At 42.5% G+C, this 24,651-nt stretch overlaps 1 protein-coding gene across 14 annotated transcripts in view; it reads right to left on the bottom strand.

Moving 5' to 3' along the window:
- CAMK2D (calcium/calmodulin dependent protein kinase II delta) overlaps window positions 1–24,651 on the bottom strand; it is a 613,333-nt gene that overhangs the window by 11,539 nt on the left and 577,143 nt on the right. For 13 of the 14 annotated variants that reach the window (XM_029596378.1, XM_029596351.1, XM_029596334.1 and 10 more), the window contains 3 exons: window positions 22,208–22,283; window positions 14,466–14,560; window positions 8,999–9,227 (listed from right to left, as the gene is read on the bottom strand). In XM_029596378.1, coding sequence (XP_029452238.1) covers window positions 8,999–9,227; window positions 14,466–14,560; window positions 22,208–22,283 — 400 coding nt within the window. Of the gene's footprint in view, window positions 1–8,994; window positions 9,228–14,465; window positions 14,561–22,207; window positions 22,284–24,651 lie in introns of those variants that run through there. The other variant, XM_029596326.1, reaches the window with a different exon arrangement.

Genomic DNA, 24,651 nt, shown 5'->3' on the forward strand with positions numbered 1-24,651 from the left:
GATGGTAGCAAAGAGGCTATCGGTGACATTGATGGCTGAGGTATCGGGAGGACTCCTGATGGAGGAAGTAACGGTGTTTCTCCTTCTGTCGAAGAAAGAGGAATTGGGGAGGAGGGCACCGGGCCCATCGGTGCCCCCGGATCCATTGGAGGAAAAGTGGCGAGCAGCGCTTCCATCCTCGTTAGTAGTGGTGCGAGCGCTACAGGAATGGGATCGGTAGCCGGTTCAGGAATCAATACCGACATCGGAGGAATCTTGAAGCCTTTCATAGCTGTGCCAATGGCCTCTTGAATCATCTGATCCAAATCCTCTCAGAAACCTGGAGCGTGGAGCCCCGATGCAGGAGGAGGAGGCGGAGGCGTAGCTAGAGGGACCACCGTTGGAAGTGGAATCGTGGCTCCTATCACCGGTCCCGGTGAAGGTTGCCTCGGTGACCCGGAGCCAGATAGGGACGGTGCCTTTTCTGGATGGGCTTTCTTCGGCAGCGGCTCAGATGGTGGCGATGTCGAGGGCTTGCCTGCGTCGATGGTCTGAGACCTACGGTGTCGCGGTTGATGCTTTTCTCGACAATCTCCTTGGTCCTTATGCTGAGGAGGAACAGAGGGCGTCGATGGTCGCGGAGTCGTCAATGCCGGTCGGACACCGGTTGGTGCACGATACTGGCACGACGTAGACGGTGTCGGCTCAGACGACGTCAAAGCTATGGACAGCGTCGGAGTTTGTGACCGAAAGAGTTCCATTTTCTCCATTCTAGCCTTGTGACCTTTTGGTGTCATAAGGGCACATTTGGTGCAAGTAAGGACATCATGCTCACTCCCTAAACACATTACACAGACCTTGTGAGGGTCAGTAATGGACATTGTGCGAGTGCAGTCGGGGCATCGATGAAACCCCGATGCCATGGCCTCTCAAAAAATTTAGCCGCAGTGCGGTCGACGGCCAGTAGTCCATGAGGGCCGAACTCGATGGGAATCGACCGGAATCGGGTAAAAAATTACTGGACCACCGCGGAAGCAAAAATTGAATAGGGGGACCCCTGTGGGGTATTAAATTATGAAGTAATTCCGTGAGGAAAATTCCTGTCAGGAATCTCTGTAGAGCTCCTTAACCCGCGTGGCTACTGCTGCGCGGAAAAAAGAAGACTGAAGGGGGACCCCTGCTGGTTGCAGGGTTGGTGCCATTCTGGGCATGCCAAGTGTGTGCCAGTCAAAGTTCTAGAGACTTTGACAGAAGTGTTCCGTGATTGGGCTCGATCCTGAGATGTCACCCATATGTGAGGACTACCATCCTGCTTGTCCTGTGAGAAAACTATGTACACTAATGCTCATAGTATGGGGCATAAGGTCCCAGATATAGAGGCAGTCATGGAAGAAGCTGATTTAGATATAATAGCTGTCAGAGAGACTTGGTTCATGGAAAAATATGACTGACTCCAGTCTATTCAGTAAGGAACGGATAGGAAGGAAGGAAGGGAGGAGGCATGGAAGAACAGTATTAAAGCAACAGCATTGCTGAGCTTACAGGGTAAGGAGGAGGCACTGTGGGCTAATCTGGAGAGAGGGAATGCAACATCTATTTATATTGGTGTAATATACAGACCTCCATCACAGACAGAGGAGATGGATAGATATTTAATAGAAGATATTCACAGCATTGCTGTGAAAGAGGAGATGCTGCTGCTGCTACGGGATTTCAATCTTCCAGATGTTGTTTGGGACATCCTGGCTGCAGTATATTCTAGAAGCAGGGAGATCCTGGATTCTCTGCAAGGAAAACTGTTCTGTCAATTGATAACGGAACCCACACGGGAGGGGGCGATACTGGACCTGGTGCTTACCAACAGGAACAATATTTCTGATGTTGTAAGGGATGATCATCTGGGAACCAGTGATCACCGGACGGTGTGGTTCAATGTTAGGACACAAGAGATGAATATTCATTCTAAGGCGAGGGTCCTAGACTTCAGGAAAACTAACTTTCTGAAAATGGGGGAGAACCTCAGGAACTCGTTAGCTGAATGGGAAAATCTAGATGAAGTAGAAGGTCAGTGGGCAAAACTAAAAGGAGATATCATAAGGGCAACTAATCTTTTTGTTAGGAAAGTAAATAAAGGAAAGGAGAAAAAGAGACCGGTATGGTTTTCTAAAGAAGTAGATGAAAAGATAAGGGAGAAAAGGTTAGCGTTCCTAAATTACAAGAGATTGCAGGAAGAGGAAGACAGGCGACAATATCTGGAAAAATTAAGAGAAGCTGGGAAAGTAGTCAGGAATGCGAAAATTGAAATAGAAGAAAAAATAGCAAATACGGTAAAATAGGGGGACAAGACTGTTTGTTAGATATGTTAGTGATAGAAGGAAGTGCAAAGTGGCATTGTGAGACTCAAAGGTGAGGGAGAGGAATATGTAGAGGCTGATGAGGAAAAAGCAAAATTGCTTAACAAATATTTCTGTTCGGTATTCATTGTGGAAGGGCCTGAAGCAGGACCATATAAAATAAACACAAATAAGATTGAAAGTGAGGTAATCCTCAATCAATTTTCAGAACTGTGTGTTCATGAGGAGCTAACTAAACTTAAAGTAGATAAGGCAATGGGGCCGGATGGGATACATCCGAGGGTACTAGGAACTTAGAGATGCCCTGGCAGCTTCACTGGCTGACCTTTACAATGCGTCTTTAGAGTCTGGAGTAGTTTCAGAGGACTGGAAGAGGGCAGATGTGGTTCCTGTTCATAAAAGTGAAAGTAAGGCAGAGGTTGGGAACTACAGGCCAGTTAATCTGACCCCTGTGGTGAAAAAACTAATGGAATCGCTGTAAAAACAGAGGATAGTGCAATTTTTGGAATCCAATGGATTACAAGATTCAAGACAGCATGGTTTTACCAGAGATAAATCTTATCAGACTAATCTGATCAATTTATTTGATTGGGTGACCAGAGAGTTGGATCAAGGGAGACCTCTTGATGTAGTGTACGTGGATTTCACTGAAACATATAATTTCAGCGGGATGTCTAAAGTTTAGTGGTAGCCTTCGCCAGCTAAATGCCAATGAATAGCTGTGTAAAGTTACCTGAGTACCTGGGTAACTTTACTGCTCAGCAGCCCACTGAATACGGACCTCTTAATTGTACATTAGTTTTTTTTAGTATAGAGCTAGGGCATTTACGTTGCTTCGTCATTCAGCGCAACATCCAAAAGGCACGGTGCCATTCATTTGCAGGTGCTCTTGCAACTCAGCAGAATGAAATGGGTGTTAACATTCCGACAATAACGAATGGTATGTGATACCACCATTTGGGCATACAGTGGTTGTCAATGATAACATTTTGAAACATTACTTCAAACTTTGCAATGCCAATTGGTTGCTTTCTTACAAAATAAACTTCTGATGGAATGCTATCTCTGATTCCCTCAACATGGAGCAATGAAATACATTAATAAAATACTGAAGGGGGAAGAAAAATCATCACTGCTAACACTTGTTCTCTCCCTGACACATTTCTGAGCTGCAGTGCCTCCAGAAATATGAATCATAAAGGACCTTTTGACAAATCTGAGGAAATAGCTGCACTTTAAACAACTCTAGTCTCTACGACACTCTATCAGTAAAAACGACTTTTAGCACTGAGTATATTTACCAAAACTTGTTAAGGCGCACTGTTAATCAATAGGCCCCATGACCTAATGATAAAAAATATGTGTTAATGTGTGACATCTTGCATTTGTGCAATTTGGTAAATATACCTTTTTACCGGCATGTCATGCCAGAGCACACCAGAGACTGAAGCCAATCATATGCGCAAACATTTTCAGTACTGTAATAACATTGCTAATAGTTCTGAAAAGATACACAGTGCCAACAAGGGACCTGAAATTTGTGATATTCTTGGCTAGTTATGCTGGCATGCAAGATGCAGAGCTACCAGCTAAAAAATGATTTAAATTCCTCCTAAAGCTGGCACCCACCAAACTGAGGAGTTTTTTTATTAATGTCTGACACTTTATTACACCCATCACTGCCCAAGAAAAAAAATGTCTCCTATCATTCATATTTCCTTTATAGAAACAAGAAAGGGTCAAGACCAGGCTGAAGAAAATACTTTTATAAAATATCTGCCATGTCTGTCAAGTAAGACGTGCCTGTAAATCATATTCAGTTCAACCTTTTCAAGAATATAATGCACATTATCTAAACAGAGTGCAAGGAAACTGTAGTAGCTGCACCCATGCTAAATCATAAAAGATAGCCCTGCTCAAAAAGTGCACTTCAAAATAATTTTGTACATTTTGATGAATTACCTTGCTGAGTCTGTCTTGCATGCCCAGCTATCCATAGTAACATAGTAATGATGGCAGAAAAGGACCAGTCTTAAGGTAGTAACTGCTGATCCATGCAGTTATCCCCTAGCCTTATGATAACCCATAAAAATTACAGCTAGCAACATTTTTTACTGGGTGATGAACCTTCTTGAAAATTCAGACAACACTGCTTGACTTGCTTTGCTTATGGTCTTGGCCATAGAAGCAGTCCTGTGCTTTTCCCTTATGTCTGCTATCAGGACCCCAGACCGGCGATTCTCAACCGCCAAGCAAGAGGCAGACGATTCTCTTTACCAAGCAAGAGGCAGATGATCTTCCACTGCTGCTGTTGCCGCCCGGGCTATCAGTATGTTCATGCCCAATGGGAACGGCAGCAGTGTTAGTGGAGGCTGGCAACCGCGGCTGGGCCTTTTCTTCTTCCCGCACCTGCCCCCCCGTGGCCTGGAACAGGAAGTGATGTGCAGTGGGGTGCGCGGGAAGAAGAAAGAGCCATGCCGCATGGAAAAGTAGCGGCGGCAGCATCGGCCCTGAGCAGTAGCGTGGGCCTGGAGCAAAATCCGAAGCAGCCGGCAATCGGCAAGGGAGACAGCAGCATGAGCTTCCGCGGCCGATGGGATTCTTCTTTCCTGGCCTGCGGGGACTGGAGGAGGAGGCTGCTGCAGTTACCATTTGTGCTCTGTTGGGGGGGGGGGGGGCAGGAAGTGAGAGATAGAGACAGACAGCTAGCCTGTGTGTAAGTGAGAGAATGTGTGTGTGTGATTGAGAGTGTGTATGTATAACTGTGATTAAGAGCCTGTGTGTAATTGAGAGCATCTATCTGATTGAGAGCATATGTGTAAGTGTGTGAGAGAGAGCATGTGTGTGTGATTGAGAGAAACTGGTCAGAGAGGTGAGGTGTGTATATCTGAGAGACAATAAAAGTGACAGGTCACGTAGATGACTGGAGTGTGTGTGTGTGTGTGTGAGAGAGAGGGAGATTACTGGTGTGTGTGTGAGAGAGTGAGAGATTGGTTGGGAGGTGACTGATGTGTGTGTGTGAGAGAGAGAGAGAAAGCATGGAAGTGAGAAACCTGGGTATGTGAAAAAGCATGGGAATAAGAAGCCTGGTGCGTGGGGCTGTGTGTGAAAGAAACATGGGAGTGAAAAGCCTGTATATGTGAGAGAGAGAGACAGCATGGGAGTGGGAAGCCTGCGTGTGTATGCATGAATGAGAGAGAGACTGGTTGGCAAGGTGATGGTGTGTGTGTGAGAGAGAGAGACTGGGGTGTGTGTATGTGAGAGAAAGAAAGTGATTAAGGGAATGAGAAGCCTATGCATGTGGAGAGAGCAAGCATGGGAGGGAAAGAGAGATTGGTGCATGTGTAAGAGAGATAAAGGGCCGTATTTTCAAAGGGTTACGAGCGCTGGGCCTATATTTTCAAAAGGCCCGGCGACGCACGTAAAGCCCCGGGATGTGTGTAAGTCCCGGGGCTTGCAAAAACGGGTAATCCGGGGGCGGGGTGGGGCCAGAGGCTCCAGGCACAGCGGCCATTTGCCGCTGTGCTTGGGATCGCACCCTGGCAGTTGGCCGGTGCGCGCAACTTACTTCAGCCCCAGGGCTGAAGTAAGTTTTGAAATACAAGCAAAAAAAAAGAAAAAGGTAGGGGGGAAAGGGTGGGGGAGGTAGGGGGAAGGGAAGGTGGGGTGGGGGGTAAGGGAATGGGGAAGGCAGCAAGGCTCAGTGCACAATTGTGCACCCCCTTGCGCACACTGACCTCCCGCCCGCACACACCCTTTTAAAATCTACCCCAAAGTGATTATGGGAATGAGAAGCCTTTACATGTGGAGAGAGTGAGCATGGGAGTGAGAAACCTGGGTGTGTATGGGTGTGTGTAAGACACAGCATGGGAATGAGAAGCCCGTATATGTAAGATAGAACATGGGAGTGGGAAGCCTGTGTGTGTATATGGCATGAGAGAGAGAAAACCTTTTCAGGAAGGTGATTGGTGTGGTGTTAAAGACTGGTCGGGAGATGACTGGTGTGTGAGAGACAGAAACTGGTCATGGGGATGTAACTGGTATGTGTGTGTGTGTGAGAGACAGAGAGACTGGTTGTGGCCACTAAGGAAGAGGACCATGAGTACAGATCTTCAGCCACTACTGCTTCTGGTGTGTGCTATGGCCTGCATGGAAGAGGAGTAGGAGAGCTGCTGGAGGGGGTAAGTAAAGGTGGCTTTTTAAGTTTATTTTTCTTGATTGACAGCCATTTTAATTATTTAATATTATGTGATGTGTCTGCTGTTTTGAAATATTTTATAGGTGTTTTGAGAATTTTGAATAATTTTTATGAGTTTTAAATTGTTGGATGTTTTTCTGTTCATAGCTGTTTTGAAACATTTATACTGTTTATTAGTATAGTTTTACAATTATTTCTGTGTGGGGATCTACAGCTGCTTGGCTAGTTCTGTTTTCCTAATAGGAGGTAGGGATGTGCAGAGCAAAATTTTATGTTCATATTTTTTATGTCCGAAAGGGGGTCCCACTTGCGGCCAATATGGACATAAAAAAAATCCAATGAGTTGGGTATATGTACATATGTGCAAAAAAAAAATTTAAACCCCCTCACCCTCCTTAATCCCCCCCCCAGACTTACCACAACTCCCTGGTGATCGAGCGAGGAGTGAGGACGTCATTTCTGCAATCCTTGGCGAGAAGCATGTGACGTCGGTGGCACGTCGAGTGACGCGGCGTCACGTGATTCCCGGCTCGTTCGCGCCGGACGGCTCGTTCGGCCCAAAAAGAACTTTTGGCCAGCTTGGGGGGGCCTCCTGACCCCCCCAAGCTGGCCAAAAGTTCTTTTTGGGTCGAACGAGCCGTCCGGCGCGAACTCGCCGGGAATCACGTGGCGCCGCGTCACTCAGACGCGACGTCACGTGATTCCCGGCAAGTTCGCGCCGGACGGCTCGTTCGGCCCAAAAAGAACTTTTGGCCAGCTTGGGGGGGCCTCCTGACCCCCTCAAGCTGGCCAAAAGTTCTTTTTGGGCCGAACGAGCCGTCCGGCGCGAACGAGCCGGGAATCACGTAACGCCAGCGTCACTCGACGTGCCGCCGACGTCACATGCTTCTCGCCAAGGATTGCAGAAATGGCGTCCTCACTCCTCGCTCCATCACCAGGGAGTTGTGGTAAGTCGGGGGGGGGGGATTAAGGAGGGTGAGGGGGTTTATATTTTTATTTTGGCTCAACAATCGCGATTTCCCACATATCGAACATATCTATGTTCGATATGTGGGAAATCCGATCGTTTATGTCGAATCAATTTTTTAAGTAAAAAAAAAATATGAGTTGCGTTTTACTAATGCGGTCAATCCGAATGCACACCCCTAATAGGAGGTGTATTGGTGTTTATGGCCTGATTTAATATTTGAAGTATTGCCTTTTCATAGGTAGGGTTGTTACTGGTTGAGTGCATTCCATAATACAATTGTAACTGTGTGCGGATTACTTTATGTGCATTACTGCACATCCTGGGAGTATGTTAGGTCGGTTCTGTGTGTGTTACTGAGGTGAGATATTTTACTAGTATGTAAGCATTTGTATCAGTCTTATTTGTTGTGTTTTCTCAAGAGGACATGCATTAATGATAAACTGCTGTCTTTTCATAAGTAGGGCTATTGAGCCTGGTAGTAGGAGTTTGTGTTGCTGTTACTGAGATGACACTAGAACCAGAATATCTTTTTTGTAGGGTGAGTTGTATGGGGAATGTCATAATTCTGCTTTACATCCATTACTGTGGGCCAGGGGGTTCCTATAGATGCAAACTGTACTTTTACATCTAGCCCCATGACTATCATGGGTTCAGTGTGTCATGCATGTGAGAACCATCTGTCAGGTGTGTCCCGACAGAAAAAAGGTTGAGAACCACTGCCCCAGACCATAGAAGTCAGGGCTTTCTTGGTTGTTGTCTGAATAGAACACAATTCCGATCTATACTGTGAAGAGAAACAACATGTCTTTCTACGCATCTTAATTCAATTTAAACTTGCAGTTTGGAAATGCAACTGCATAATTTGATATGCTGTGCACCTCTTTAAAATGTAATAAATATCTGTGGCCCTCAAAAGTTTGAATGTCATTGTAACTTGGTACATGGCAATAGATAACAACCAAGTGACCCATTCGGTTTGCTCAGTCTTTTTAGTCCACACTGCCGAGGATCAGGTATGGATTTAGGATTTTGCTACCCCTACACACTTTTGATGCTTTCCCCACCCCCAACCCCCCTTCCCCAACCTTTTGAAAGGGTCTGTTACAGGGAAGGGCAGGGCTGCCGAATGAGATTCAGCACAGCTGAAAGGCAACAAATCTTAGCCAGCCCGCTGCCCCTAAATGTTTTCCACCCTAGGCACAGGCATAATGGGAGCCTACTGACAAATCCAGGGTAGCCAAGGGTGCAGTGTATCCTAGCTGTCAGCTGTAGAAACTTGACTGATAGGATATGAAGCCTAAATCAGATCAATTTGTTATCTTCCTCTTTGGTTCTCTACCATCATGGGCAGCTGAGCATATACATTCCTACATTTAATGCAACACTGAGGCCCTCTCACCCACCAAGTCCTTCTTATCATCCAGATTAGTAATAATTTAAACAGCTACTAAAACTAATGAGGTTGTTGCCTAACATATTCGGGAACACATTTCTTACTTGTTAGGTACTGTGGGTGAACCTGATCGATGGAAGTGTACATTCTGCCATTTGCCGTCATGGCGGTGCCAGACGCGAGTCTCTTCAGACTGCATGGTCTTTGGCATACCACTCCCATCCATGTACTGTGTGAGCCGGATGTATGCTATGCAGGCAGCATCTTCTCCTATAAGGTGCACATGGGGATTCAAGATGATGGTGTGGATTGGCTTGTTGCTCTTGGACAATGCTAAAGGAAAACAAAGAGGAAAACAAGTCACAACCTTCCAGGTAATACAGTTCTAGTTTCTATACTAGCTGTAGAGAAAGCTGGAATCTTTGCAGGCTGTGATAACTTTAGGTCATTTTCAAGAGGATTTATGTGCATATGTTTTACATACGTATATGGCCTTTCAAAATTTACCCCGGGACGGCATGGGGAGGTGTTGTGCGGATAAAAGTGCATGCAAAAGTGATTTTTTTGTGCATAGTTTTTTTGCAGACTACAAAGGGCGAAGTCGGGGCAGGAACCTGATTTACGCGCATACTTTCAATTTTCAAATGTAGGCACATAAATATACACACAGGGGTAGATTTTAAAAATTTACGGGCGCGCGTACTTTTGTTCACGCACCAGGCGCGAACAAAAGTACGCTGGATTTTATAAGATATGCGCGTAGCCGCGCGTATCTTATAAAATCCGGGGTCGCCGCACAGAAGGGGGTGCACATTTGTGCAACTTGCGCGCGCCGAGCCCTGCGCGCGCTGCCCGTTCCCTCCGAGGCCGCTCCGAAATCGGAGCGGCCTCGGAGGGAACTTTCTTTCTACCCCCTGCACCTTCCCCTCCCTTCCCCTACCTAACCCACCCCCCGGCCCTATCTAGACCCCCACCCCTACTCGAGGTGAGATTTTGGTGGTGGTCTAGTTTTACATGCATAGTGAGATGCAGGACTAGCACAGTGCACTTAAGGCCAGATTTTAAAACCCCGGCACGCATAAATCCAGGGGTTTACGCGCATGGCCGGGCCTTATGCGCAACCAGGCCAATTTTCAAACCGGCCTGGCCACGCGAGTAAACCCCGGGACAACTGTAAGTGCCGGGGCCTCAAAAGGGGGCAGGCCGGGGGGGGGGGAGGGGTGCGACCCGGGACAGCACCATTCCTCGCACGCAAGTTACTTCAGGTCAAGCCCTGAAGTAACTTGCAAAACTAAAAAGATAAAAAAAATAAAAAAGGTTTTAGAGGGTGGGGAAGAGAGGGGAAGGGGAAGGGAGGTTAGGGTAGGGGATAGGAAAATTTCCTCCAAGTCCGCTCCTTAATTGGAGCGGACTGGGAGGGAACTGGGGAAGAACCCGATCTTGTCGCCAAGCGATTTTGCGAAATTCCACCCCCCCCCCCTTGTGTGCGCCACCCGGGATTTTATAACATGCGTGCGCCAGCCTTATAATTGTTAAAATGCTACTTATCTGGCTATGTTGAAAATACATGCTGCGTACCTTTTAGATACGTGAGCATGTTGTTGGGTAGATTTAAGTGTATTTTATATAGTGTGCTCTATGATATAAAATACATGTGAAAGTGCAAACGTTCATATAGCCATATATATATGGGTGCACGCATTCGCTTATTACAAATTTATCTTCCCTACTGGCTAGATCTCTTTGAAAATTTAGCCCACGATGAAAACATTTCCAGGTAGTTGCGAATAATGGCTTAAGACATCATAGCCAGTTCCAACAGAACTGAAGGACAAAGGAGCAGAAGGAAACTGCCAGAACATAAAAATAGAAATGCCTAGCTGACACATTAAGGGCTGAAATTTTCAAAATGATTTATATGTTTAAAACTTGGTTTTACAGAGGTCATTTTCAAAGGAGTTACACACATAAAAGTAACATACTATTGTAGCAATTTTCAAAACCTGATTTACATGCTTAATATGCACTTAAAACCTATTGAGAATTCAATGGCAAATATTATAGTAATTTTCAAAGTCCACACATGCACAAAATGCATTTACACATGTAAAACCCAGGTTTAAGCATGTCAATCCTTTTGAAAATTATCACCAATGTGCATAAATACATTTTATGTGCATAAGTGAAAATTGCTACGATGTATGCTACTGAATTGTCATTACGTTTTATGCATGTAAGTAGACTCTATGGGGCAGATTTTCAAAGGGGTACGCGCGTAAGATATGCGCGTACCCCCCGAAAACCTGCCCCAATCTCCCCCTGCGCACGCCCCGGGATGCGCATAAGTCCCGGGGCTTTGCTAGGGAGGGCGTGTGGGGGGGGGGCATTCCGGGGGGCATGGTGCCGGCCCGGGGGCATGGCCGCGGCCTCTGGACCAGCCCCTGGACTGGAACATGGCGCGCAGAAGGTGCGGGGGAGTGGAAGGAAAGTTCCCTCCGAGGCCGCTTCGATGGAACGGAGGAAGGCTGCGCAGCTCGGTGTGCGCAGGCTGCCGATTTTGCGCAGCCTTGCGCGCGCCAACCCCGAATTTTAAAAGATATGCGCGGCTACGCGCGTATCTATTAAAATCCGGCCTACTTTTGTTTGCGCCAGTCGCGTGAACAAAAGTACGCGCGGGCGTAGTTTTTAAAAATCTACTCATATGTGCATAAATGGACTTTTGAAAACTGCTATAATATATGCTACTTTTACACATTTTATTTATTTATTTGTTTTTTATATACCGACATTCAACATAAGTCATCACATCGGTTTACATATAACTAATTAAAAAAGAAAAAGTTACATTGTAATAAATAGTAGAGAGTAGATAGATAAAATAGTAGAGGGAGAATTAATTAATGAGGAGGGAAATAAAGTATGATTTGCAAATATTAAATAGAGTGGTGATGATGATGATTCTTCTTATTATGTTGGATATGCTTTCTCAAAGAGCCATGTTTTTAATTTTTTTTTTAAATGTTCGTGATGATGGCTCAATTCTTAGTTCAGTGGGGAGGGTGTTTCATAAAAGAGGTCCGGCCAATGAGAAAGCGCGTTCTCTTGTTGAGTTGAGGCGGGTTAATTTTGGGGAGACAGTTGCAAGGAGACCAGTGTTAGTGGAGCGCAGATTTCTCTTTGGGACTTTGAAATGAAGTACCGTATCCATCCACATGCAAATCTTTTTGAAAATGACCCCTAATTTTCATAATGCCCATTTTGCTGTAAAATCCACACCAGACTTCACAGGCAGAGTGAGTCTGTGTACACTTTGTCTTTGAAACTTCCCTCAGGTACAAAATTACCCACAAACCTTTGCACCTCCTTCTTGTGGGGATAGAATTTTAAAGGAAAATAGCATCCGCAGAGTTGAAAACACAATCTGCAGGAGTTGTTTTCTGATCCCGCCTGAAACAACCTCTCAGGAATGCCTCGCCCAAATGTGGCTGAAGAGTACTGAAGTTGTGGAACCCCATGATTACTTTTGACCGGGACAGAGGGAGAGCGAGTTTAGGGCAGCTGATTGACCCAGGTAAATGCTTCTGAAAACTGTTCTTCCCAGGCTTTACAGACAACGAGAGAGAGAGATGAAGACAGATGATGATAGCGAAAATCAGAAAGCAAGCCGTTAAAAGCTTCTCTGCCCACAATAGCTCGCCCATTCATCCCATAAATGTGTGCCCGATGTGGAAATAAATATAATTGTATTTTATGAGTATTTTCACAACTATTTCCTTCCTGATGCCCCCTCACATAAATTCCTGCTGCTCCTTGGCTCTGAGCTCTGTCTCAGTCAGTAATGTATGCATAAAGGTGTCTTCTTGCCCTCTTGTTCATCCACCAATATCTTTTTTTTTTTTTTTTTTTTTTGCTTGGGTCAAATTCAGTTCTGACTATTGCAGTTAAGTTTATCTTGGTTTGCCAGCATCTCCCCTGAGAGCTCTGCAGCAGCTGCAGAAAGAAGCAGTGCGTTTAATATCTGGACAGAGTATGAAGGAGCACATCTCGTCGGCGCTGTTTGATTTTTCATTGCTTACCAGTGCAGTCTAGAATCCATTACAAAGTCCCAACTCTGGTACTCAAGCTTTTGGCTTTTGATTGTGCTCTTCGGGCCGATGTGATGCTCTGGGTATATATAACCTTACTAGAGCTTTGCAATCCTCCCTGAGGGGGCTTTGGGACATTCCAGCAGTGCGTCATGCTCGTCTCGCTGAGACGAGGGAATGCGAATCCTCTATCGCTGCTCCAAGGTTTTGGAACTTGTCTCAAATCATGCCACAAAAATGTAAAGGCATGCTAAAAACGTATTTCTTCAGGCTGGCCTTTTATTAGAGGCACGATGTCGTCACTAAGGGACTCTCGCTTTGTTGTGTCTTCTGCTATTGATGTAATTAGTTTTTGGTATTTTTATCCTGTTCTGTATTTTAATATGTATGTTTTTGTTGTTAGCTGCCTAGAGCTCTGCACAGACGGCATATAAATCCACAAAATAAATAAATAAATACATATACCAGTGACTGGACTTTTTAACACGGGCAATAATGTGAATCAGAACTGTGTACTCATTTGCACAAAGATGACTTCCCTTGTAAATTTCTGAATATTTAGTTAAACTCTTACAGTGAGACCTTTGATCAAATGCATTCTGCCCTCACATACCATGAACTTTATAAACACGCTGATTAAGCGGTCTCTTCTGATTTAAAGGCCTGAAAATTGACAGAAAGCAGTGAGAGGATGTGTTTTGGGATCGAGAGTAAATGAAGTTACACCTCTATGGCCATATTATGTGAAAAATGGTTTTCATCTAAAGCATGTCTGAAAAATTCAGATGACCTGCTCACAAGCAATGGATATGGATCAGGCTGATCCCAAATTGGCCATCTGTACCAGCATTTAACTTAATGCTGATTCTTATTCCGCTTGTGAGACGTGTTGTATAGACAGCACTGTAAACTGAAGTCCTCAATTTATCCAGCAAACCGGTAACAACATAGGCAGTGGCAAAGCAAGCTTCTTCACACTGCACTGTTAATGTATCTCTCCTATTCTGGAGGGACCACTCTGAAAGCTGACAAAGCAATTCAATCTTCACGTCTGTGCACATCTTTGGCTTCCCTGCAAAAACTGCCAACGATAGTTCCAAATTGTGATGGTTTTTTTTTTTTTTCAGTGTCTTCTGGGTACTAGACTGAGACCACTAAGTCATTCTACCTAGGCTACTGAACAGCTTTCAGAAGGTAATGACTTTCAATCGCTCTTGACCAGAGCTGGATTTGCTTGTGACCAAGGGATTAAAAAAAAAAAAAAGCTTGGTATACTTCTGCTTAATCTATCACCACTCACCACACCTTTAATACTATTTTTACTGTTTTATAATTTTGTTCTATTGCTTTCAGCTTGATAATTATAATCCTAAGGAATCCAGAGACATTGTGAAGGATTAAAAAAAAAAAAAAAAAGAGAGAGAAATATTCATAATGGTGAAGGCTCTGGTGCACAGTTTGAAAAGGCAGCCATAGAGAAACATACCATTTTCAAAGTAGAAGCGGTGGAAATCCATGCCTTCTACAAGATTTCCCAAAGCTTCGGGTTCAAAGGAAGTAAGGCCTGGGTCACAGATCTTTCTGCAGAGGAGAAATAAAAACATACAATAGTAACAAATGTATACAGATCTATATCAGGGGGAAAAAAACCCTCCCCTGTTTCTTCCAGTGATTCTGCAGTGCATAAAATATTCACAAGACAATGATACAAATATATTACGATAGCTGTAATTTTTTAATTGCTGATTTTTATTTTGTTATTGATTGCTGATTTATGGGTTTTTTTTAATTGTACACTGGTTTGATATTATGTGAAAGTCAGTATAGAAAAAGTAAGTTCCTATTACCAAATGTAGATCAAAGAAACAGGATGCTATAGCAGAAGTATGAACTAGTGAGCTGCTTCAGAGGTCCCTGCAAAGCAGGAGGTTAATTCCTTCTACTTCAGCAGCACTTTCCTGCCCACTGATTGCCATCAATGACGGATTTAGGTTTTTGCTGCCTCTAGGCTGTCGTCCTGCTACACGCCTCCCCTTAAGCTTGGAGAACAGGGAGCAGAAGATCCAGGCCACAGCCCCACAGGTTCCTGCAGCAGCTCAGGGGTAGATTCTGTGGCAAGAATTAGAAAAATTCTGGAGCACACTGGCAAACATTTCCATCTTTTATATTATATTATAAAAATAAAGTAGTTTTACAACCATGATTGTGTCTGTATCATTTATTTTGTGTTTATTGGGCAGGGAAAAAGGATCTCAAGTGTCGGCAGGCGGAGGAGATCTCAGAGATGGGGAGAGGGGAAAGGAGCAGGGATAGGGGAGGAGAGGAAGGAGAATAAGGAATGGGGTGAGGTGAGATGACTGGAGATGGGAGGAGAGGGACGGAGGACCTGGGATGGGAAGGATGGGAGACGGGGAAGATTGAGGAAGAGGGAGAGGATCAGAAATTTGGGATGGGGATGGGGAAGAGGAAGGAGAGGGAGGGAGGTTCTGGAACTGAGGACATGCAGGAAGAAGATCACAAGAAGCAGGATTTGGGAACAGGGATTGTAGGATATGGGAAGAAGGAACAGGCAGAAAGGATGGGAGATTCCAGAATCTGAGATCAAGGGAGGGGAAATCTGAATTGCAAAGAGGGAGAAGGGAGGTGTCCCTACCATGCTCCAGCACTGTTCCCCTTTGCATTCCCATCCCCTTTCTAATCTCCTACTCAGCAGGACTGGAGAACATTCACATAGCACTCCCAGTGCCAATCCTGTCTCTCTTACACAGACACCCCCTGCAACTGATCCTCTTTCACCCCCATAAAGATCCTTCTCTCAGCCCCTCCTAAATTCAAAAGGATGCCCTCTTCTTTCTGCTACAGACTTACCCCTCCCCTACTATCCTTGAATGACAGGGAGAGACTGGATTAGTGAGTAGAATGGCTCTTCTTTAAAATGTTTTTAACTCACTCCTCCCTTCCTGTCTAGGAATGACAGGAGAAGAAAGATTGGGGTATGGAGCAGAATGGATGTTTAATCTGCTTTAGGCTCACCCATTCCTCTCTTATCCCTGAATAACAGTAGAAGAGCATTAGGGAGCAGAGTTTCTCTTCTCTGCATAGCTATGTCTGTCCTAACCTCAGCCCCTCCTCTTCTGTTCCCTGAACACTATGAGGGATGGGAGAGGCTAATTCAGTTCAGCTGGGAGGCAGCCCATTTTCAGCTGGTTTGCTGCCCCCTATATTTTGGCATCCTTAGGCACAGGCCTAGTGTGCCTGATTGTCATGGTGGCAAGCACTTATGGTGACAGCTTTCTAATTATGGTAGCAAATACACAAGTATCTATAAAACAACATTGGCAATATAGGCGTCAAAAGTTGACAATGAATTCCTTTGTCAGTTTTTAGAAAAAGGTCTCTTTCCAATCAATATAGATATGACCTGTCATGGCTTACAATTGACAAACTGTCTATTCATGAAAATGACATCTACTGTATAGTTAGGGTGCTTCGAAAAGGTTTCCCCCTATGAACCTATTACTGCACTGTGAAGGTACAATGAATAAACTGTAGAATTACTGAAGGTTGCTGACAAGCTGAAATGCTAATATGTAGCTCAAAAGTCAAAAGATATGAGTTTAGTCTTGTTTCAATTTTCTCTTCTGAGCTATATTTGTAAGAAATCACATAATTTACAAGAATCCCAGCCTCATTAAAATATACATGTGTATTAGTGTGTAAAGGAAGTCTTGTGGATGTATCATGTGAAGGGTTAATTTTGTCCCTTATGAGAGAAAAATACTGTCATATAGTTATGATTTGTTTATAATGAGTTATAGTTATTGCATGCAATTTTGTATTTTGTGTTCACTGAGAAACATAATGGGGTAGATTTTAAAAGGTGCGCATGCGAGTCCATGTGCGTGCACTTCCCAGTGTGCGCACATGGACTCGCCGATTTTATGACATGACATGTTATCCAGTTAGAGAGTCCACCAAGCTACGTTGAGAGAACATTGCACAAATCTCATCTTTGGGTGAGTTTCCTCACTCCAAAGGTCATCAAATCTTCACAAGAGAGCACTGTTCTGTTCGTATGTCTCACTCTGAAGGTCAAAATGGCCCCTTATCCCCTACACTCCTATATATGAGGTGGGCCTCATATAGAGGTATAAATACCATTACCTACCTAGTATGAGGGCATTATGGCTAGCTTCTCTCTCTCACTCTCACTCTCTCTCCCTCCCTCCATGGGCCCTGATAGCTAGGCTGGCTCTCCAGCTTTGCAACATTGTGAAGCCAGCCCCAAACTCCTCCCCTTTTTCTGATTTGTATCGCACCATGCGTTATGGTGCTTTCGCATGTGTTAAAGGTGTAGAGATTAGGGGTGTTATCCACTATATAGAGCCTGGTATCAATGAATGATCTTTGAGAGAACTGATCCTGTTCTATTGCATGGCGACCTGTTCTCTCCATAAGATATATCTTATTATGTTATTTGTTGTTTTTAATAAAAAGGATTTTTCTCCTCAGGCTGCTGACTAAGCATTTATTCAATCACAACAGTATTGTATGACAAGTGTGACAAAGGTACATATGGAAAAAAAATATTACAGGGAAATGAACAGTATGGGGATGAGGTATGAGGGCTCAGAAACAGAAGTCAGGTACCTGGTGTCTCCATCTAAAAAGAGATGAATACAGATATCAGAATTCCTTCAAAATAAGTTTGCTATCTTGAATGGTACACCCAAGAATGTATCATAGGTCTTATTTGGTACTGATTAGGATGGGGTTTGAAAGGAAAAACTGATGTTAACTGCCCCTTTTGTTGGCACAGACTGTAATTCTAACAGACTGGAAAGAGATTAAGGGCCTGATTTACTAAGGATTTTCCCCTTAAAGACAGAATGGCACAAAAGCCTTAGAAAAAATATGGTCCTAAATCAGATTATTCCAAGGAATGGGGTCAGTTTATTTTACAGACAGGATCCTTTGTAGGGTTTATTGGCAGAGACAATAAAACACTTCAGAAGGTTTGAGATCAATCTTTTGAATATTTGGATACCTTAGGGATCCCATATAACGTAGTAAACAGATGGCATACTTAAGATGACAGTTACAGAGTGCCCTTGACCCATCTGAAATGACTGTTGTCCACACTAAGGAACAGAAGAGATTATATAACCAGAAGGCAAGCACTGCACTAAAAATAAAATAGATTCAAACAATTTGATAAACCTGGAACTATTTTGAAGATTTGTTGAAGTGGTTTGTCAAACCTTTGTGTAGAAATGAGAAGAGTATTTAAAGATTTTACTTCAAATTAAAAAAAACAACTCTTTAGAATTTTCTTTAAATGTGCTGGTGAAAATTTACAATATTTCCCCAAGCGATCCTGGAGAAAATTTGAAAATTCCACCGAATTTAAAGCAGGCTGAAATCCATGTTGTTCAAATTGTTCTCACATGGCTAATGAGGAGTGAATGGAGAGAATTCTACCATCCTACTGTATCAGATCCTGGATATTGCTTTGGGGCTATTACATTTGTAATTGGGTACTGTTCGTTGCTTGTTATTTGGGGTGACGGGGGGGGGGGGGAATGAGCTTTAATTAAACTACATGACAAGTTTTGCATTTCAAATGATGACATGGAAAACCACAGGCCTGTCTAACAAAATAGACGCACTTATGAAAAACAATTATTACTTTAGCCAACATCTTCTAAATGATTTTGGAGCCCCTCCCTCCAAGTCTCATCAAATTTGAAGACAAAATTTCTTTTGAATGGAAAAAGAAGTAATGTGCCCAAAATCCATAAAAATTGGCCCAGTCCACCCGAGCATCCTATTGTTCCTGGCAAAGGCTCAGAACTGGAATCATTGTCTGAGTTCTTAGGTTTCTATCTCCCTTTGTCTCATCTTCTACTGGAAATTTGTTAGCTATTATTCATAATCTTTAAATGTTAAATATCATCATAATGGGCCATTTTATTTTTTACTGACTCATGACACTGAGTCACTTTATAACAATGTACCTCAACAAAAAGCTTTAAACACCATCAAGAAGATTTATTGTCCAGAGAAGATGGATTACATCACCCTACATAATTGTTATGTGCATTAGCCACGTTTGCATTCATAATTTTTTCGTCTAAAGGGGTATATTGTGAACGAATCTGGGGAAGAGCAATTTGTGATCAGAGATTTTTCTACTCTGTTGTTAAAGAAAGTATTTCCTTTGGCATTCTTCTTAAGTTTGATAGCTCTCATCCAAGATAACTTAAGAAAAACCTACTTGTGAATTAATTTGTATGATAGGGATGTCTATACTCCATTGTTACAGAATTTAAGGCCATGAACATGAGATCTTATTTAGTATCTAGATGGAATCTTTATAGATGCATTTAATGGGCATATAAACTTCTTTTCCCCCCAAAAAAGACCCCTGAAAAACAGGTGAGGAACAGATGGTGTGCACTTCCTTTTTCCAAAAAAGCTGCTGATGTCTCGTCCCTTTTTTATGCACAAGGTCCCCTCCCACCAGAAAAAGAAAGATAATACCACAAAATTTTCAGGTATTTTTTTGGAGAGGCCATTTTTAGATTGTTACATTTGGAATAAATCAAAAGTGACCTCACTTTACCTATTTTTGCATTTATTTCAAACAAATACACATCTCTACCACCAACTCTACCACCCAACTCACAGCACTAAAATGGTACATGGCCTGCATCAGAAACCCTACACTGAGAGGCATAAAACAGCCACCAGCATCGCACCTAGACCTATTAGATGGCCCTCCTATAGAGATATAAATAGTTGCACACTGTGAGGCCCTCCGCAAAGGTTCTCTCTCTCTCTTGGTGCGATACTGCCCCTCGTTTTACTAAATCCCGCCCAAACTCCTCCCTGATCCCGCCCCTCCCAAAAATTTGCATTTGCGCCGTGCATTAATATTCTTATCGCATGCGTTAACGCCATAACACATTTTGATTAATGACCCTATTAGTTACCTCTGCATCTCTTCTGGTTCACTAATATCTTTCCTACAATCTGAGGGCTGGAACTGTACCCCATGTTCACTGTGTAATCTAATGAGGGGGCTCTATGTGAGGGAAGGAAATTTCTTTCTCCCTTTTACACCCTTCATTCACTAACACCAGCTCTTGCTCAGTCTTACTAGCTATTGCCTGGATTTGAATGCTCATGCCCTGCTTTCAGGCTGCTATAATTCCTGAATCTTCTCCATGAACAGTAGCTCAGTAATGTAGTATTTGATGGTAGACAAGGAGCAATCCGCCTAGTTGTTCGCATCTATACTGTTCTAATTATGGGTAGTTCTGTAAAGCATTCCTGCCTTAAAAATATAACTCCTTATTCAAGTCAATTTTGTCGTCTTCCCAGGGTAAAGGACCAATGAGGAGAAGGAAAGACGCTAGAACTGACACTTAAACCAACTCTCAAAACTACACCCCTACCCCTCCACCCCCCATCTCCAGTGTCTTTCAGCCGACCTCTCTAACACATACTTATAAATGCAGGGCCAGTTTAAGGCTATAGCAATCAATGCTGGGCACTGCTGTTCTTGAGAGTGGTTTATTGTTTATTTATTTATTCTACATGGCGACCGTGAAAACACGATAGAGAGCTCTGTGACGTGCTGAATGATTTTGATGAACTGAAAATACAGGAAAATCCCCTGATGAAGGATCTCACGATACAGAGACATTCGGGAAAAACACAGATATTTCGATAAGTCGGGAAAGTTTTTCCATGTTATTCAGTTGGTGATAACATCTTAATCTATGACTTTGGTGTTTTTATAGTGATTAACGGTCTAGGTTATAATTGTTGCAGTCATAAAACCGACGCATAGACACGGATGAATAACAGCGAAGATTTTTTAAAGAGTTTCTTCACATTAAAAGAATTTTTCCTTTTTAATAAAAATATTTAAAAAATTCAACATATGCTACAATATAGAGATAAAGAAATAATAGGCAGGAGGAGGTTGGTTAATGATTATATTAAATACACTATGGGATGTAGTGATATAGAAAATTGTAGGACACCTTCCTTCTCTTTCCAAAAAAAATTTCTTTGAAAAAATATTTTCCTTGTGCTTGTCACTTGTAGGTCATTAAATAATAGTGTAAAAAGTAAGTGTACTTTCACTTGGGAGATTAATAGAATAAAATATATACAAGAAAAATAAAAAAAATATTGAGAAAGGAGGTAGATATCTTGATAAACTATTCCAGGCACCTCCTACCCTCTCTCCGTAGAGAGATATTTCCTTATATTTCCTTTGAACTTTCCTTCCTTCAACTTTCTTTTACACCGCATCCTTAAATTCTTTTTCTATGAAAAACTGCACCATTCTCTCTCTCTCTCTCTCACTCAACAGGGATTATCACAGGGCATGCTAAATTTACTGCACCATGTGATACTACCAATGTGAAGTAGTAAGTTACCACATGGTGAAGTAATTCTAAATTTTCCCTAATTCTCAATAACAAACACTGAATTAATGGTCCAAAGACTGTGTATCAGTTCAAAACTTCCTTCCTGCCGGGTCATGTCGGGTCTTTTGGAAGCTGTTTACGGTGGTTATGTATAAGACGAGTCTATTATTGTGTTTTTTGTTTGTTTGTTTTTTGTTTATTTGGTTTTGTGATTAAGTTAGTGGGGTGTTATTTAAGTGATTAAGGGCGGTTTTCATAACTCATAGATAACAATTAATATTAATAGGTTTATGATGGGTACACGAGCAAAAAGAACTGACAGATGAATGATAACATTAATGCATATTTCTGATACTGCTTGAGGACCATTGTGTGGAGTCAGGCAGTGGATGCAAATTTTAATACATCCTTCTTTTCTGATGCCATGTTTGCAATAAACAATTTAAGTAAATTATTTAGGAGCTTTTACAATAATTTTTTCCCTTGTTTTGTTTCCAAATATTTGGTACCTTGTGAACAGCCCTTCATTAAAGATACAACACTGGTACCTGCATTTTCCAGATACCTGCACATTGTCAGCGGAATATAGGTTAATATCCTGTTTCTGAGAGCACACAAGAAGAAAGATGCACTTTGCAATCACTTCCAGATAAATCCTCTTTCATGACACCAAGGACAAAAATACTACATTATGAAAAGCTCATCCTGATTCCTGAAATAACCCAAACCAGAAAAAAAGTGACTTTCCCCAAAACATGTATATGCATTTTTCATAACTTACGTGTAAGCTTCAAAATCTCCATTGTTAATAGCTTCAATCAGCTGTTCAGTGACTTTGATGATTTCCTGCTTCCGAGCTACATTTAAAAAAAAAAAAAAAGGGAAACAAACACATTTCAGAATGTTAGAAGAAAAGGAAACAGACTATAGAAATGACTGCCAAAAATAACTGCAAAAAAAAAGGAACATATGATAGATACTTCTGTCAGTCTATTTCATTGTAAGAAGCCTGGTTTCCTTTTCAATCGAAAGAGCTAAATGTCTCTGTGTATCCGTATATATAAGGAAATGACATATTACTGTTCTACAGCCCGTCACTATATGTTGATTTAACTTTTTTTTTGTTTTGTTTTTTAATCTGAATCATTTATTGTATTACCGCACCCAGCTCACACCGAGCATCACTTTCTGTGAAATCCTTCCATGATTCATATGCATCTGGATAGCTTGTAACTGCGTAGCTCTGATCTCAGAGATCTGCACTTACATCTAATTCTACCCCACTTAAGCAATAATTTGGGCTAAGTGGCAAGGCAGGGAGCTAACGCTTCTCTCAGCTGCCTTTATGCCTCTGTCCTCAGAGACTGGATTTTCACGTTAAAGAATCTGATTCCTATTTTCAAAAGTACAGTGGCCACTGGGATGGGATTTTCACTTTCTAATCAAAACACCTGGTAGAAGATGAACAGTAAAAATGCAATTTCTATTAAACATGGGAAGTGGGAGGGAGGTAAGTTTGCACACCATCTTGAATATTTTTCCTGAATGTTAGTTATGTGAGGGTTCAGAAAGATACATTTTTTAACACTTTTATCCTTCAGGCTTACAGAGCTGCAGCAACCATACCATATCATATTTGTGAACTAAAAATGGTCTATCCGCACACAAACAAAAATTATACTCAAAAGAAAGCTGACTCATCTTCGCAAATATGTTCTGTAAGATGGAAATTCTGCGTCAGATACTGGAAAGACCTATTTATGCACATTTTTTTAATACACCACCACAAATTGCATTTATTCCCCTCCAATCCCTTGTAAACCTCAAAGCCCTCTCAATTCAATGATATACAAAATCTCTCAGGCTATCTAAAGCCAAACATGATCTAGATATGAATAACCGAGTGTTTGCACAACCCTAACACACACGTGATGTCAGTCTCTCACTTTCTAGGCTAGCTGAGGGTGGGTGCATCATCGCAGGAAAGGAAAGGACGAGGAGACAGTTTGGTGCTACTCAGGTAACTGACTGATGTGACAACCTGGAAAGGATGGACTGTGTTCAGCCAACAAAAGGCTTAAAAGCACATGCATCCTTTCAAGGCAAGGGAAGCTGGGAGGAGGAGGTGGCAAGGGCCACACTAATACCACAAGAGCCTCCATGGCAAGCTTGACAGCAGTGCTTGTTTCTCTCTTGGTTGGGTTTGGGGGAACAACAGACAATACGGTGGGGTATAGAGGTTGTGTAGGGCTGTAGTGAAGCTGGCAGACCTGATGGTGTGGCACTGGGGAAAAGAAAAAGATCAGTTTAAAAAAACAGGAACTTCATAATTTTTACAGACCACAAAAGGAAAGCAATATAGGATGTAGTTAAGCAGGACACATCAAGAAAATAACCTTACGTATAGTTCAAGGGATAGAACTGGAAGCGTAGCCCGTGCTCACTAAATGTATACCGAGCAAAGTATGGAATGAACACAGGCAGAAATATGGTAATTGTTTAAGATTTGTTAGCACACTACGGTAAACGACTGCAAGGATCTGGTGGCCATATACAGTACTGATATTACAACTTGTCTAGTAATAATTTTATTCACACACTGAATGCTCTTCCTATATTGTGTTACATCGGTACTGCGTGTCTTACAAATACCGGGTGCAGTGCTCTGATATTCAGCAGCTGAAATTTTGTGCAGAAGACAAATTACTGATTGTAACACATTCAGGGGCCACAGTGCGTTAACATCTGCCATTATTGTGTGTATTACTGGCCACTGTTAATGACATGCAAATGAGATTATATCACATTCAGGGGCCAAGGTGCGTTAGCATCTTCCATTATTGTGTGTATTACTGGCCAATGTTAATGACATGCAAATGAGATTATAACACATTCAGGGGCCACGGTGCATTAACATCTGCCATTATTGTGTGTATTATTGGCCAATGTTAATGACATGCAATTGAGACATATATTACTGCAGACATTAAAGTACATGTGTACTTACATGTGGATAGTATTGCAAAACCTAAACTACACCTCCTCAAGGTATTACGTTTTTGTCATTAATGCATCTATGATGCATTTTGCATTTTTCAACACACATACCTTTTTACTGTACTAATAGGGAATAAGCTATTTTTCATACAGTTTACTTCATTAGCATAGATTTCACAATAAAACTATTGCAAGCTAGTTTACATGCATTAATCACTTGTGATCAAT

Source organism: Rhinatrema bivittatum, chromosome 1, assembly GCF_901001135.1.
Source record: "Rhinatrema bivittatum chromosome 1, aRhiBiv1.1, whole genome shotgun sequence".
NCBI classification, from domain to species: Eukaryota; Metazoa; Chordata; class Amphibia; order Gymnophiona; family Rhinatrematidae; genus Rhinatrema; species Rhinatrema bivittatum.